The 13,748-nt window shown below is 33.2% G+C and overlaps 1 protein-coding gene and 1 long non-coding RNA gene across 2 annotated transcripts in view; both read left to right on the top strand.

Annotated features, from left to right (window-relative positions):
* LOC132749000 (uncharacterized) overlaps positions 1–13,748 on the top strand; it is a 47,767-nt gene that overhangs the window by 10,234 nt on the left and 23,785 nt on the right. The window lies entirely within an intron of this gene.
* Positions 1–13,748, top strand: part of LOC132748999 (titin homolog) — a 30,905-nt gene that overhangs the window by 6,520 nt on the left and 10,637 nt on the right. The window contains exons 2-5 of the mRNA XM_060738663.1: positions 3,261–9,367; positions 9,958–10,641; positions 10,920–11,017; positions 13,017–13,169. Coding sequence (XP_060594646.1) covers positions 3,436–9,367; positions 9,958–10,641; positions 10,920–11,017; positions 13,017–13,169 — 6,867 coding nt within the window. The 5' untranslated portion in view covers positions 3,261–3,435. The remainder of the gene's footprint in view (positions 1–3,260; positions 9,368–9,957; positions 10,642–10,919; positions 11,018–13,016; positions 13,170–13,748) is intronic.

A 13,748-nucleotide genomic window follows, 5' to 3' on the forward strand; every position in this document is an offset into this window, starting at 1 on the left:
TATGTCAGAAAAAGAAATAAAATATCATATTTATGTAGGTTCATCATTTTTATCAATAAGTTGATATAATTCTCATTTTTTGTGTATTTTAAATTCGAAGTATTCTTCCTTTTGTGCCAAAGTGATAGTAACGAGAGCTATACGACACCTTCTACGCATTCGTTAATAATTGGACATTTTAACGATTATTCGTTAATTACGAGTGTTTCGAGATACCAGTGAAAACCTTAACGAGAGGCTTACGACAGTCGTTATGCTAACGATAGCTTCGAGATACTGACCCCTGGTCTGGGAATTCTATGCATATTAGTAAGCCATGGACACGCCCTATCATTTTGCAACACATCGTCATATGTGCATCAGCGCGTGTGTCCGTCAACATTTTGATGTGGGTTTTGTAAGTCTGTTGGTGTCAACACTACAAACTTTGTAGTGTAGCGGTTATTCATCGACAGCTTCGGGTACATTACATTGTTGTTTTCATTTAACATACTTATCGTGATAACCACAGTCAAAGTCTGGCCATCTAACAGTTGGCCAAATATAAAAAGAAACACTTAACATCATCAGTAATTTAGTGAACGCTTAACGGTGTTTCAGGCTTATAGTTAATAGAAGCTGCGATGGTCATGATACATGTCAATGCATAAAGTTTCCTAACCATTTCAGAGAAAAGTAATAATTTAAAAGTAAAAATGTAAGAATTATTCATCTGTGTCAAAAGGTCAGACTCAATGTCAAGTAAAAGAAAACATATTAACTACTCAGAAGTGTAGTGCTGTAGGATTTATAAGAGTTGCTACATTGCTCTGAACATTATTAGTGTTTGACCTCATTTGTCCACAAATGAAATCGCATTGCTTTAAAAAAAAAATTTTATCCATGAACACTAACCACTGCAACCACTTAATTGTTAAGAGTTAGCACTTAGGGATTAATTTTTACTGAAAAAAAATGTGGGCATGCGTTTACAAAATTGCAAATCTGCATCAGAAAGGTAAACAAACATGCTTTCTTCTTATTCTGTCTTTACCCTTCTTTTTAGGAGAACCTTGTAGAACGCGTACAATAATTAATTTAAACATCCGATTCGTCCTTAGCATGTTGGAAGTTGATTACATTTTGTATAATATATCTACGTCCATAGCAAGGGCTGTACACAAACCAGCTGTTGTGTGTCTATGTAAAGTACAACAGAACAGGGTGTCAATGACTTTATTGATCTCTCATTGGTCTGAACAGCTTTATATTTTTCAATGTGGGTGTTAACAAAATGTTACAAAGTTAGGCTGTGCAGATCAAACGATTTCGACGTCAGATTGATTCTATTGTCTTTAACGCGTAGTAGATCATTGTGTCCAGAATAAGACATTGTTTTGCCACTACTTTCTTCTTTATTCACGTTAGGGAAACCAAAATTTACATAAGGGAAGTTTGTGGAACTTTGGCATTCTATAAATGTTATAGGTGTATTCTGTAAGATTTCCATTAATCTGCTTGATGTCATAAAAGCATAAAATGGCTGCCACTTTGGCGGCAGGTATAGTTTTATGAATAAGAAATATAATACATTCTTCTATACATTACATACATACATTAAGTACATTAAGTACATTCATACATTAAGTACATACATTAAGTACATACATTAAGTACATACATACATTAAGTACATACATACATTGATGCATTAAGTACATACATTAAGTACATTAAAAACATATATATATATACATACATTACATACATACATTACATGCATGTATCCATACATACAAACATACAATACAATACAATAAATATCATACATAACATACATACATACTATATCAAAACGACATGTCGCGTACAATACCCATGCCTGTTGGTCTAAGCCTCTAAGGTCAAGGTCTCTGTTAATAAAAATAGAATATTCTTGTTCCGGGCTGTAAATTTGTTAATTTTTATTTGCTCGACCTTTTTTTGAAAAAAAATAGAGGTATTGTTATAGTCGCGGCGTTGCCTTTGCCGATGCCGTTGCCGTCCGCACACTTGTACCTGGGTCATAACATTTTAGTTATTGGTGTATTTTCTTCATACTTGGCCACAACAACCTAACATTGACCTTTAACCATAAATGACCTTGACCTTCAAGGTTAAAAGTCCAACTTTTGCTTGTTTTTGCTATTATTGGCTGTAATTTTGTTATTATTGAATGGATTGTCTTCAAAATTGAACATAATACTAAAAATCTTCAAGGATATCCCTTTAAAATAACCAGACAGACCTTTACCTTCACTCATAAATGACCTTGACTTTGAAGGTCAAATTATTGAAATTTTCATTTTTTTTTTTTGCTATTATTGGCTGTAATTTTGTTATTTTTGAATGGTTTGTTTTCAAACTTTAACATATTAATCTTCAAGATAACCCTTAAAAACAACCAGACTGACCATGACCTTCACTCATTAATGACATTGACTTTGAAGGTCAAATTATTGAAATATTCATTTTTTTGGCTGTAACTGGCTGTTACTTTGCTATTATTGAAGGGATCAACTTCGTATTATAACAGAACATTCTTAAGGACAAAACCTTGTTGTTTATCAAACCCAAACGAAATTAGCCGGAAAAAGGCCGGGAGACATTAGAATGTACGTTATAAGCGGTACCTCGTAAAAACCGATCTCGTTATAAGTGGAGTAAAGTGGCACAGATGTTCACCATGCCAAGGCAGTGTGTCGGATACATCACTCATATCCGGGCTATAACTTCGTTATAAATGAAAGAATTTCAAAATATCTTGGCACAAATGTTTACCATGCCATGGCGATAGTCGCGTACAATACCTATGCCTGTAGGTCCAAGTTCGAGATCACTTTTAATAAAGATATCATTTCTATGCCAACGCCATGAAATATTTTCATCGCATTACCAACAACTTCTTTACAGACATTTCCATTATGAGCACACAACATGGCCGCAAATACAAATAATTGTCTTGATCTTCAAAATAATTCTTATTGTCTTATTACTCGCACATCACTGTCTTTCAAATGCTATTATTCCCATCAGTGCACTTAAGTTTCTCATAATAATGCATAGCGGGGGCATCTGTGTCCTATGGACACATTTCTAGTTTAATTTTGAGCTTATTTCGTGAATTCTATAACATTTTAAAACAAAATGATAATACTACGTTTTTATGCATTGGAATGTTATTGCATTGTAAGAAGTATTCTTTTTAAAATTGTTACAATATTTATGTTGTTTCCTTGCAGAAGCTGGCTGAGCGAAAAACAAATCGGATACAACAGTCTAAGGGAGTTGGTGCTGTCCAGACTGCAAAAGAAAACCAAAAAAAAAAAAAAACCTATTTGAAAAATAAACATTGACTGAAAAAATCTCTTGGGAGCAAATAAAGATAAGACCAAAATGAAATAATAGAACAAAACAATGATGAAAAGAAGAACAAAAAAAGTAAAAGCAAGTACAAATATTGCAAGTGACAACACAATTAAAGCAGGTAAAAATGTTATAAATAAAGATCCGGAAGATGACAATAAAATCGGAATTGAAAATACCACAAAAAGAATGAGAAGAAAGAGAAAGTCTGCAACAACAAATACACTCACAAAAGAGAAAATTCCAAGAATTGCAAAACAGAAAACCAAAGAAGAAGAAAGCCAGAAAGACAAAGAAAAAAATGATCCACAAAACTCGGATGATCAAGCCAAAAAAACAGAAATGAAAACAGACAGGAACATTTGTAGGATAAATAAAAGAAAAAATGCACCAAAGCAGCGAATTCCAAAAGAAGAACAAGTTGGAAAAACAAAATATATGACATTAAGATCAACAATTGGTCTTAATTTGACCCGTAAGACAAACAATGAACAAAGTATGGACAGGCAAAAAGAAGATAAAGTTGATCATACAAAAGACTCAGAAACTGATAGTAACAGTGAAATATATATAACACATAAAGTTCTCAATGACAAAAAACTTAGGGAAGAAAACGGTAAGATTGATAAGAAAGAAAAGATACAAAGTCACAAAAAGAAAGACCAAGCAACAGATGAAAAAACAAGACCAGCACATGTTAAAGAAACTAAATTTGAATGTGAGGTTGATCAGAAAGATAATGGGCAAAGTTACAAAAAGAATTCAGAAGGTAACAAAAGAAGACGAGCACATGTAGAAGCAACAAAATTTGAATGTAATGATGAACAGAAAGATAAGAGACAACATGACAAATTAAAAAAGGTTTCGAAAGTTTACAAAACAAGACAGGCACATGTAGAAAAAACTAAAAGTGTGGTTGGTCAGGAAGATAAGAGACAAAGTGACAAAAACAAACATGGACCAAAAGATGAAAAAACTGGACCAGCATATTCAGAAGAAACTGATCATGATAGTGGCATTGGTGATAAAAATAAGAAAAATGATCGAAAGGGTTATAAAACTAGACTAGATGATGCGTTTGATCAGAAAAATAAGAAACAACATTACAAAGTGAAACATAAACCTGAAGACGATGAAACTGAACGAGCACATTTAGAAAAACTAAATATGAAAGTGAGGTTGATCAGAAAGATAAGAAACAAAGTGGAAAAAAGAAAAAGGAATCAAAAAGGTACAATATTGCTCGACAGACAAACCAAACATGAAGGTGAATGTCAGGACAAAGAAAAGATAAAAAGTGTCAAAAAGAAACAAGGACCAAAAGATGATAAAGCTGAACGAGAAAATTGTGAAGAATCTGAATATGAAAGTGAAGTTGATGAACAAAAACACGAGAAAATAACTAAATTAGCACCTTTACACGAAGCTGAAAATGACTGTGAATTATATAAGAAAGATATGAGACAACAAAACAAAATGAAAAATAAACCAAAAGATGATAAAAATAAACGAGAACATAACAAAAAGAAAAATGAAGCAAAATATGATAAAACTAAACGAGCACATTTCGAAGAATCTGAATATGAAAGTGACATTGATGAGAAAGATAAGAAACATAAACCAAAATGTGATAGTACTGGCCATTTACATTTAGAAGAATCTGAATATGATAGTGAAAATGATGAGAAAGATAAGACACAACGTGAGAAAATGAAACATCAACCAAAAGATGATAAATCTAGACGAAAACATTTAGATGCATCTGAATATGATAGTCAAGTTGATAAAATATATCAGACACATAGTCACAAAATGAAACATGGCAAAAAAGATGATAAAACGAAACGAAAACATGAGAGAAATAAATTTGAAGCAAAAGATGATAAAACGAAAAAAGAACATTTAGAAGAATCGGAATATGAAAGTGGGGTTGAAGAGAAAAACAGGACACAAAGTGACAAAACGAAATGTGAACCAAAATATGATAGTACTAGAAGGGCAAATTTAGAAGAATCTGAATCTGAAAGTGAAGTTGATGAGAAAGATAAGAGACAATGTGACCAAATGAAACATCAACCAAAAGATGAAAAAAATCAACGAGCCCAGTTAGAAGAATCAGAATATGAAAGTGATGTTGATGAGAAAGATAAAAAAAATGAACCAAGATGTGATAGTACTGGTGAAGTACATTTAGAAGAATCTGAATATGATAGTGAAAATGATGAGAAAGATAAGACACAACGTGAGAAACTGAAACATCAACCAAAAGATGATGAATCTATACGAGAACATTTAGATGAATCTGAATATGATAGTCAAGTTGATGAAAAGGATCAGACTCAAAGTAACAAACTGAAACATGGCCAAAAAGATGTTAAAACGAAACGAAAACATGACAAAAAGAAACTTGAAGCAAAAGATAATAAAACTAAAAGAGGACATTTAGAAGAATCTGAATATGAAAATGGGGTTAAAGAGAAAAACAGGACACAAAGTGACAAAATGAAATGTGAACCAAAATATGATAGTACTAGAAGGGAAAATTTTAAAAAATCTGAATCTGAAACTGATGTTGATGAGAAAGATAAGAGACAATGTGACCAAATGAAACATCAACCAAAAGATGAAAAAAATCAACGAGCCCAGTTAGAAGAATCAGAATATGAAAGTGATGTTGATGAGAAAGATAAAAAAAATGAACCAAGATGTGATAGTACTGGTGAAGTACATTTAGAAGAATCTGAATATGATAGTGAAAATGATGAGAAAGATAAGACACAACGTGAGAAACTGAAAAATCAACCAAAAGATGATAAATCTAGACGAGAACATTTACATGAATCTGAATATGAAAGTGACGTTGATGAGAAAGATAAGAAACATAAACCAAGATGTGATAGTACTGGTCAGGTACATTTAGAAGAATCTGAATCTGATTGTGAAGATTATAGGAAAGATAAGACACAACGTGACAAAATGAAACATCAACCAAAAGAAGATAAATTTAGACGAGAACATTTAGAAGAATCTGAATATGAAAGTGGGGTTAAAGAGAAAAACAGGACACAAAGTGACAAAATGAAATGTGAACCAAAATATGATAGTACTAGAAGGGAAAATTTTAAAAAATCTGAATCTGAAAGTGAAGTTGATGAGAAAGATAAGACACAACGTGACCAATTGAAACATCGACCAAAAGATGATAAAACTAAACGAGGACATTTAGAAGAATCAGAATATGAAAGTGACATTGATGATAAAGATAAGAAACATGAACCAAGATGTGATAGTACTGGTCAGGTACATTTAGAAGAATCTGAATATGATAGTGAAAATGATGAGAAAGATAAGACACAACGTGACAAAATGAAAAATCAACCAAAAGATGATAAATCTAGACGAGAACATTTACATGAATCTGAATATGAAAGTGACGTTGATGAGAAAGTTAAAAAACATAAACCAAGATGTGACAGTACTGGTCAGGTACATTTAGAAGAATCTGAATATGATAGTGAAAATGATTGGAAAGATAAGACACAACGTGTCAAAATGAAACATCAACCAAAAGATGATAAATCTAGACGAGAACATTTAGATGAATCTGAATATGATAGTGACGTTTATGAGAAAGTTAAAAAACATAAACCAAGATGTGACAGTACTGGTCAGGTACATTTAGAAGAATCTGAATATGATAGTGAAGATGATTGGAAAGATAAGACACAACGTGTCAAAATGAAACATCAACCAAAAGATGATAAATCTAGACGAGAACATTTAGATGAATCTGAATATGATAGTCAAGTTGATGAAATATATCAGACACAAAGTAACAAAATGAAACATAGCCAAAAAGATGATAAAACTAAACGAGAACATGACAAAAAGAAACATGAAGTGAAAGATGATAAAACTAAAATCGAACATTTAGAAGAATCTGAATATGAAAGTGGGGTTGAACAGAAATACAGGACACAAAGTGACCAAATAAAACGTGATCAAAATAATGATAGTACAAGAAGGGCAAATTTAGTAGAATCTGAAAGTGAAGTTGATGAGAAAGATAAGAGACAACGTGACAAAATAAAACATCAACCAAAAGATGATAAAACTAAACGAGCACATTTAGAAAAATCTGATTATGACAGTGAAGTTGATGAGGAAGATAAGAGACAACGTAACAAAATATATCTTGAAACAAAATACGATAATTCTAGACGAGAACATTTAGAAAGATCTGAATATGAAATTGAATCTGATAAAAAAGATAAAAGACAACATGACCAAAAGAAACATGAACCGAAAGATGAAAAAACTGAACGATCACATGAATCTGAGACTGAGGTCAATAAAAAAAATAAAAGGCGTAGTGACAGTATAAAAATGCAAAAACCAAATTATGAAACTAAATCAAGTGAAACAGAAAGTGATAATGACTTTCAAACAGAAAGTGGAAGGTATAGAAAACAAAAGGACCGGACTAATTATAAAACACATTATGACATGGTATATGAAAGTAAAACAACAAAAAACAGAAAACGAAAATACAGTGAAGAAAATGATGAAATTGATGAAATTAAAAATGATATCAAAAATGAAAGTGAAAGTGACAGGGATGATATTATTAAAAAGCTAAATGAAATGCATCAATTTTATATCACATTGACTAAAGCAGAATGGTTAGAATATAGGCCGAAAGATGACCACGAAAATGCTGTTAAACCTAAGATGTCAAGAGGATGGACAGATTTGATTTATGACAAAATAAACATGATAATTCCAACATGCCCCCTGAAGACCAGTTATCACAACATAAGTAAAATGAAGCAAAGGAGTGCTCGTTATTTAACAGGAGAAATCATTTGTAAGCATGAGAAATGCGCAAAATTTAACATTGAAATCAAGGACGAGCCAAGTGATGAAGACCTAGTAATAAGGATAAAAGTTAGATTGACAAGGCCAATCAGAAATCACGCAGCCGGCAAAGTGGAACCAAAGAAGCGAAAATTAACGGGGAAAAGGAGGCAGAAAATGAAAGAGTCTTTAAAAAAGTCAACCGCTTCAAATTTACATTATTCAATATTTGGCGAAATGAAAGAAGAAGAGATACAATTTGGAAATTATACAAAGTGTCAAACCGAAGAAATATTAAGAAAATTGAAAAGTGAAGTTAACAAGGATGACATATTGCATCCCGATCCATTTACTGAATTGGTAATAGTCAAAGATGTGATAGATTATGTAGCAAAGTATGATGGAGATGATTGGGGATATATTAAAGAATTGAGTTATGATCCATTTATGGTCACCATGTACACACCGTTATCGGTAGAAGTTGCAAAGAAAGCCGTCTCGAAAGGAGATGGCGTTTTTCATTTTGACGCTACTGGATCGGTTGTAAAAATGCTGTCAAAGAGGAAGGTATTTTATTATGCACTTGTGGTGAAAAAAGTGGATAACAAAACCGCATCTGTACCTGTCCTGGAGTTTTTAAGCAATAACCACGGAACATATCACTTGTGTCGGCCACTACAAGTATTTTTTTGTCACTTAGGTAAAAGTCTCCCAAAGACAATCATAGTAGACTTTTCTTGGGCTCTCATTCACAGTGTCTTACTCTCCGTGAATATAATGGACATTCATACCTACTTAAGGGCATGCTATGAAGTTGTTAGAGGGAAAAGAGAGAAAACGTTTACAGTTGTTTACTTGTGTTCAACACACATGCTAAAGGCTGTGAGAGACAATATGAGAGATAGAGTCAGGGACAAAGCACTTCGACATATTGCCTTGAGAGTATTTGCAATGATGCAAAATGTAACAAGTATTCACCAGTCTAGGGCCCTATGGAAGATATGGTGTGTAGTGTTTGGCAGCCGAGAAATGACGGCAGAGGTGCAATCCAGAACTGAGGAGCTTCTGAACATCCTAAAAATGGCAGACGTCAATGCGCTTGATACTGACTTGGTGTGTGACATAGGTAAACATTTTGTTAATATTAAGTCCGTCTTTCTTTTATAATTATCCACTTCATTGAATCGCATTCTTGAAAAGACTTTAATTATTGATTTACATTTATTTTAGAAACTTATTTTTATCTTAGACCATGATATTTAATTTTGGTTAATTCTTGTGAATATGACTCATCTCACGCAAGAAAGTTTATGTTTTTTCTATATACAGTCCAACCTCGATTGTTCTAAAGCCCGCTTCACACTGTCCCTCTGTATGCCCCGGTGCATCCCCGGTATTTTGTAGCCGGTGAACCGGGATGAACTGGGAAGATTGATGAAGCTTAGTTCACATTGCCTGGGTATACATCCATGGTGGATCCTGATTCAATGCGGTATTTCCCGGCGTTGCTACGGTTGTGATGCCGGTTGGCGCCGGTGTGTAAACCATGGCTGTATACCGTCACAGTGTGAACCCTGATTAAGTGCCAGGGACTGCATATAGAAAATGAATCCGGACTGAGTGTAACTTAAGAATAATGCCAGGTATTTGAATAAAGGGTTGTTGAATAGCCGGAGTTTGACTGTATCATTATATATCATTGTATTCTTTTGACAGATAAGGAATCGGACGATGAGTTGTTGCCTGTAGTGGCGAGAAAGGGGCCGATAAGGGAGCAGTCTCCATTTAGACCCCTCTACCAGAATTATATTCCCGAACAAGACACTAATGTTACAATATCTAACAAGTACTATAATCTTGAGGTATTGGAGATGATGGTATCGAATTATTTACCGTTAATTCCCTTATGGAGTGGAATGATGTTACAGGACGAAACACGGGAGAACAACGCGCCAGTGGAGAGTTGGATGGGCGTGCTGAAGAACAGTGTCATCCAGGAAGAGCGGTCTTTAAGACTTGCAAAGTTCGTATGGATGATAGGTCCAGTGCTTAAAGGTCGTCTGAGAAAGCACCAACAGCACCAAAAGACTGAGCCTCCACGAAAGAAGGCCAAATTTGACAGTGATGAGGCAGACAGGGCTGAAGAGGGATGGAGACCAAAGCGGGGACGAACAGTTAAAACGAAAGAACAGACAGGTGTTTATTATGAAACCAAGGACCTACCTAAACCTAAAGGAACTACAAACAGAGTCAATGTGAAAGAAAAAAAGAAGACTCAGTCAAAAAATCCTCGGTTTCAAAAAAAACGCGTTGTCCCTGGAATAGTAAATGTAAGAAACACATGCTGGCTGAACTCAGCGTTACAGTGTTTGGCATCTCTACCAGGATTTATGTTGGAAGGTAAACAAATATTTTTCTTACTATTCTTATTTCTCTTTCATTCAATACTCTTAAAACCTTTATTATCATAATAAATGCCTTGTCTCTGTCAATTTCAGATATTGACGCCTACCATACATATGCGTTTTGTGTTTGCTTCACGAAATGAAAATATTAATGTTTTCACTGTTTGATTTCATAGAAAATATCCTATATTTATTAAATTTTGAAATGATCCATACAAGAATAATAGGCTCAAATATTACGCTAATGTTACATCTATAACCTTCATCTTCCAGATCACCACCCTTTGCCAAGTACTGTTCAAGATGTTCTTGTTATGATAAGAACGGCAACATTCAGTGGATTAGATAGAATAAACCCTGAAGACCTCAGAGTAAGACATATTTGGAATTATCATCAACAGTACTGCATAGTCATACCTACAGTTTCCTATTCAACATTAAGGCGTAACCTTTAAAAAACGGAGAAATTTGTTTTCAAATATAATTTATTTTTAGCTCGGCTATTCAAAGAAAATATTATTATTCGAGCATAATTGTGTACTCACCTTGCCCCTTGATTTTATAATTTTTTTCATGTTCAACTCAATTCTGTGCTCAAACTTGAAATGTATAAAACATTAACAGTCATCTTAAATAAGAAATAACTGAATGAAGTCATCAAATTTTCGTGCTGAAATTGAGTCGAGCATGAAATAATTTTTTTTATCACAGGGCTTCGTTTTGCGTGCAAGCACAATCCCTGGTATAACCTCAAACATAATTGAGATATTGACCTGAAACTTAACATATATCTTCAGGATTATTAAATAATATCAAATGGTCAAGGCCCATAATTCTGTATAACTGCCTTTTGCCAGAATTATGCCAGATTATAGTTATGTATGCAAAATGCTATCTGCAAAACTAAAACATCTATCACTTTCATAGTCACACAAATAACCGATAAGAAAATACAAGCAGAAATCATCAAGGCCAACTCTAATTAGCATTTTGACAGAATAATGCCTCCTTTTGGAGTTAAAAAATATACATTAAAGTTTTGCATGCAAAATGATATCTTTATAAATTGTCAGATGTCAAATTTAAACTGTACTGTACACACATTTCTGAATTGAAAGTCTAAGCTCATATCATCTAGACCTATAACTGTAACAGCATTTTGACTAAATTATATCCCCTTTTTAGTTTTACACATAGACAATGTACATTAATGTTTTACATAAAATAAGAAAGGTATTGCCTACAACAATTATTCGAGATGAAATCCAAGCTCGTGTCATAAAGGCACATCTCTAATTTGCATTTTGATAAGGATATGCCCCCTTTTGAAAAAAGAGAATCCAAATGAAAGTTTTGCATGCAGAATTTTTCTCCAAAACTCGGATATCACTGAAAAATTTCATATAAATATTCAAGATGATGATCCAACCTTATTTCACCAAAACAAAGAACTCTGTTTTGCATTTACCGAATTATACCCCTGTTTGTACTTTGAATACCAAGTTTATAATTTGTAATGGCAGTGTCTGAATTTCTTACCATACATTTTATGTGTGTCAAATTGTATGTTATTGCGACACTACTTCGAATAGCCGAGCTTTGCTGTCTTACTGATAGCCCTTGTTAAACACAATGGTCAAACATAACTCATTAAGAGACTTCTTATGGTAAGGCATAATATTCGAGACCAAGGCAAGTTAAATACAACATTTAACCTTTTTCGGCAAGTTGGATATTTCTCGATTTCTAAAAAGAGCATTGGCATGGAAGTTAACACAATGAATAATAAACAGGTCATGACTTCGACAAGTTACATAACTCTGGCTAGCTTATTTCTTCGTTTATCTTCCCATTTTGTACTTGAGAAATGGTTAACATGTTTCAGCAAGTTGGATAATTCTCAATTTAAATCAAGTGTCTCTAGTAAATGCCAACCGCACAATATTTGCATCACCAGTGTTTCTACTAAATGCCTAGGCAAATTCATAGTCATTTATTAAATTAAATACTAAAAATGTTGCAATTTTGTCTTGAATAATCTGTACTTAATAATATTAGATCATAGGTTAATTTACTTGATTTGTATGCAGGTTCTGACACCAGAAAGTTATTTCCATTATTTAGAACTTAAACATTTAATTTAAGTTGCTGTTTTAACACTGTGCTGTCATTTTAAATTTGTATCATCATAAATTTCGCTACTTGGATGGGGGGGGGGGCATATGTGTTTTCCGAACAGAGCTTCTTCTTTTAAAAAGATAAGACATGTTCATGATTACACATGACCGTTAGAACAGTATTTCATAGTTGGCAAGGTTTTTCCTGAATACTTGGCTAAGTATTTTAATGAAATGTATGTATTTTTGATAGGACATAATAGAGACGGAGCTTCCAGACATGCCACTTGGTGAAGAACATGACTCAGTCCACTTTATATCAGAAGTGATGCAGAAAAACACACCTTCAAAGACTGGCTTTGAATTTAAGATACAGTCAACACGTATATGTTACCGTTGTAATCGGGTAAGCAAGTCATACTCTTTCCTTTTCAGGCAAATATTGCACACGTTATCACATAAATTAATTGATAGTCGAAATTATTTTTGCATATTACACTTATTTGACATTTCTTTAAAAAGATTCGTCTTGATATTAGTTTTCCGTTTTGAAGATGCCTTTCTCTTATATTATAATTCCAGTATGTCAGTTAAACTACGTCAAGCCCAATATTTATTTTAGAATCAAAGGTGTAGCACATAAACTAAGTATATAGTGTAAAGTTATGTTCATATACTATGTCTAGGAGTAACAAATTTATACTTGGAACAATAATATATATAATCTAAATACTGTGAAACTGCAAATGATTTCGCGCGATTAATGTTAGCATTTTTAGCGGCCCATATCAATCTGCGAACTGAAATGTCTGCGATATCGTTTTCACTTCTGTATCAACGCGGGCGTTTATGTAATAAAACTTATAAGTTGTTTCATATATAAGTTTGTATTCGTTAGATAAATTATTTAAGGAATAATTCATATGTTCAGAATAAGGGACAGGCAGAATTTCGGATGCCTAGTTATTAAATTACTAGTATCCGA

The sequence above is a fragment of the Ruditapes philippinarum genome, unplaced genomic scaffold, assembly GCF_026571515.1.
Source record: "Ruditapes philippinarum isolate M1 unplaced genomic scaffold, ASM2657151v2 ctg2491_1_1_1_1, whole genome shotgun sequence".
NCBI classification, from domain to species: Eukaryota; Metazoa; Mollusca; class Bivalvia; order Venerida; family Veneridae; genus Ruditapes; species Ruditapes philippinarum.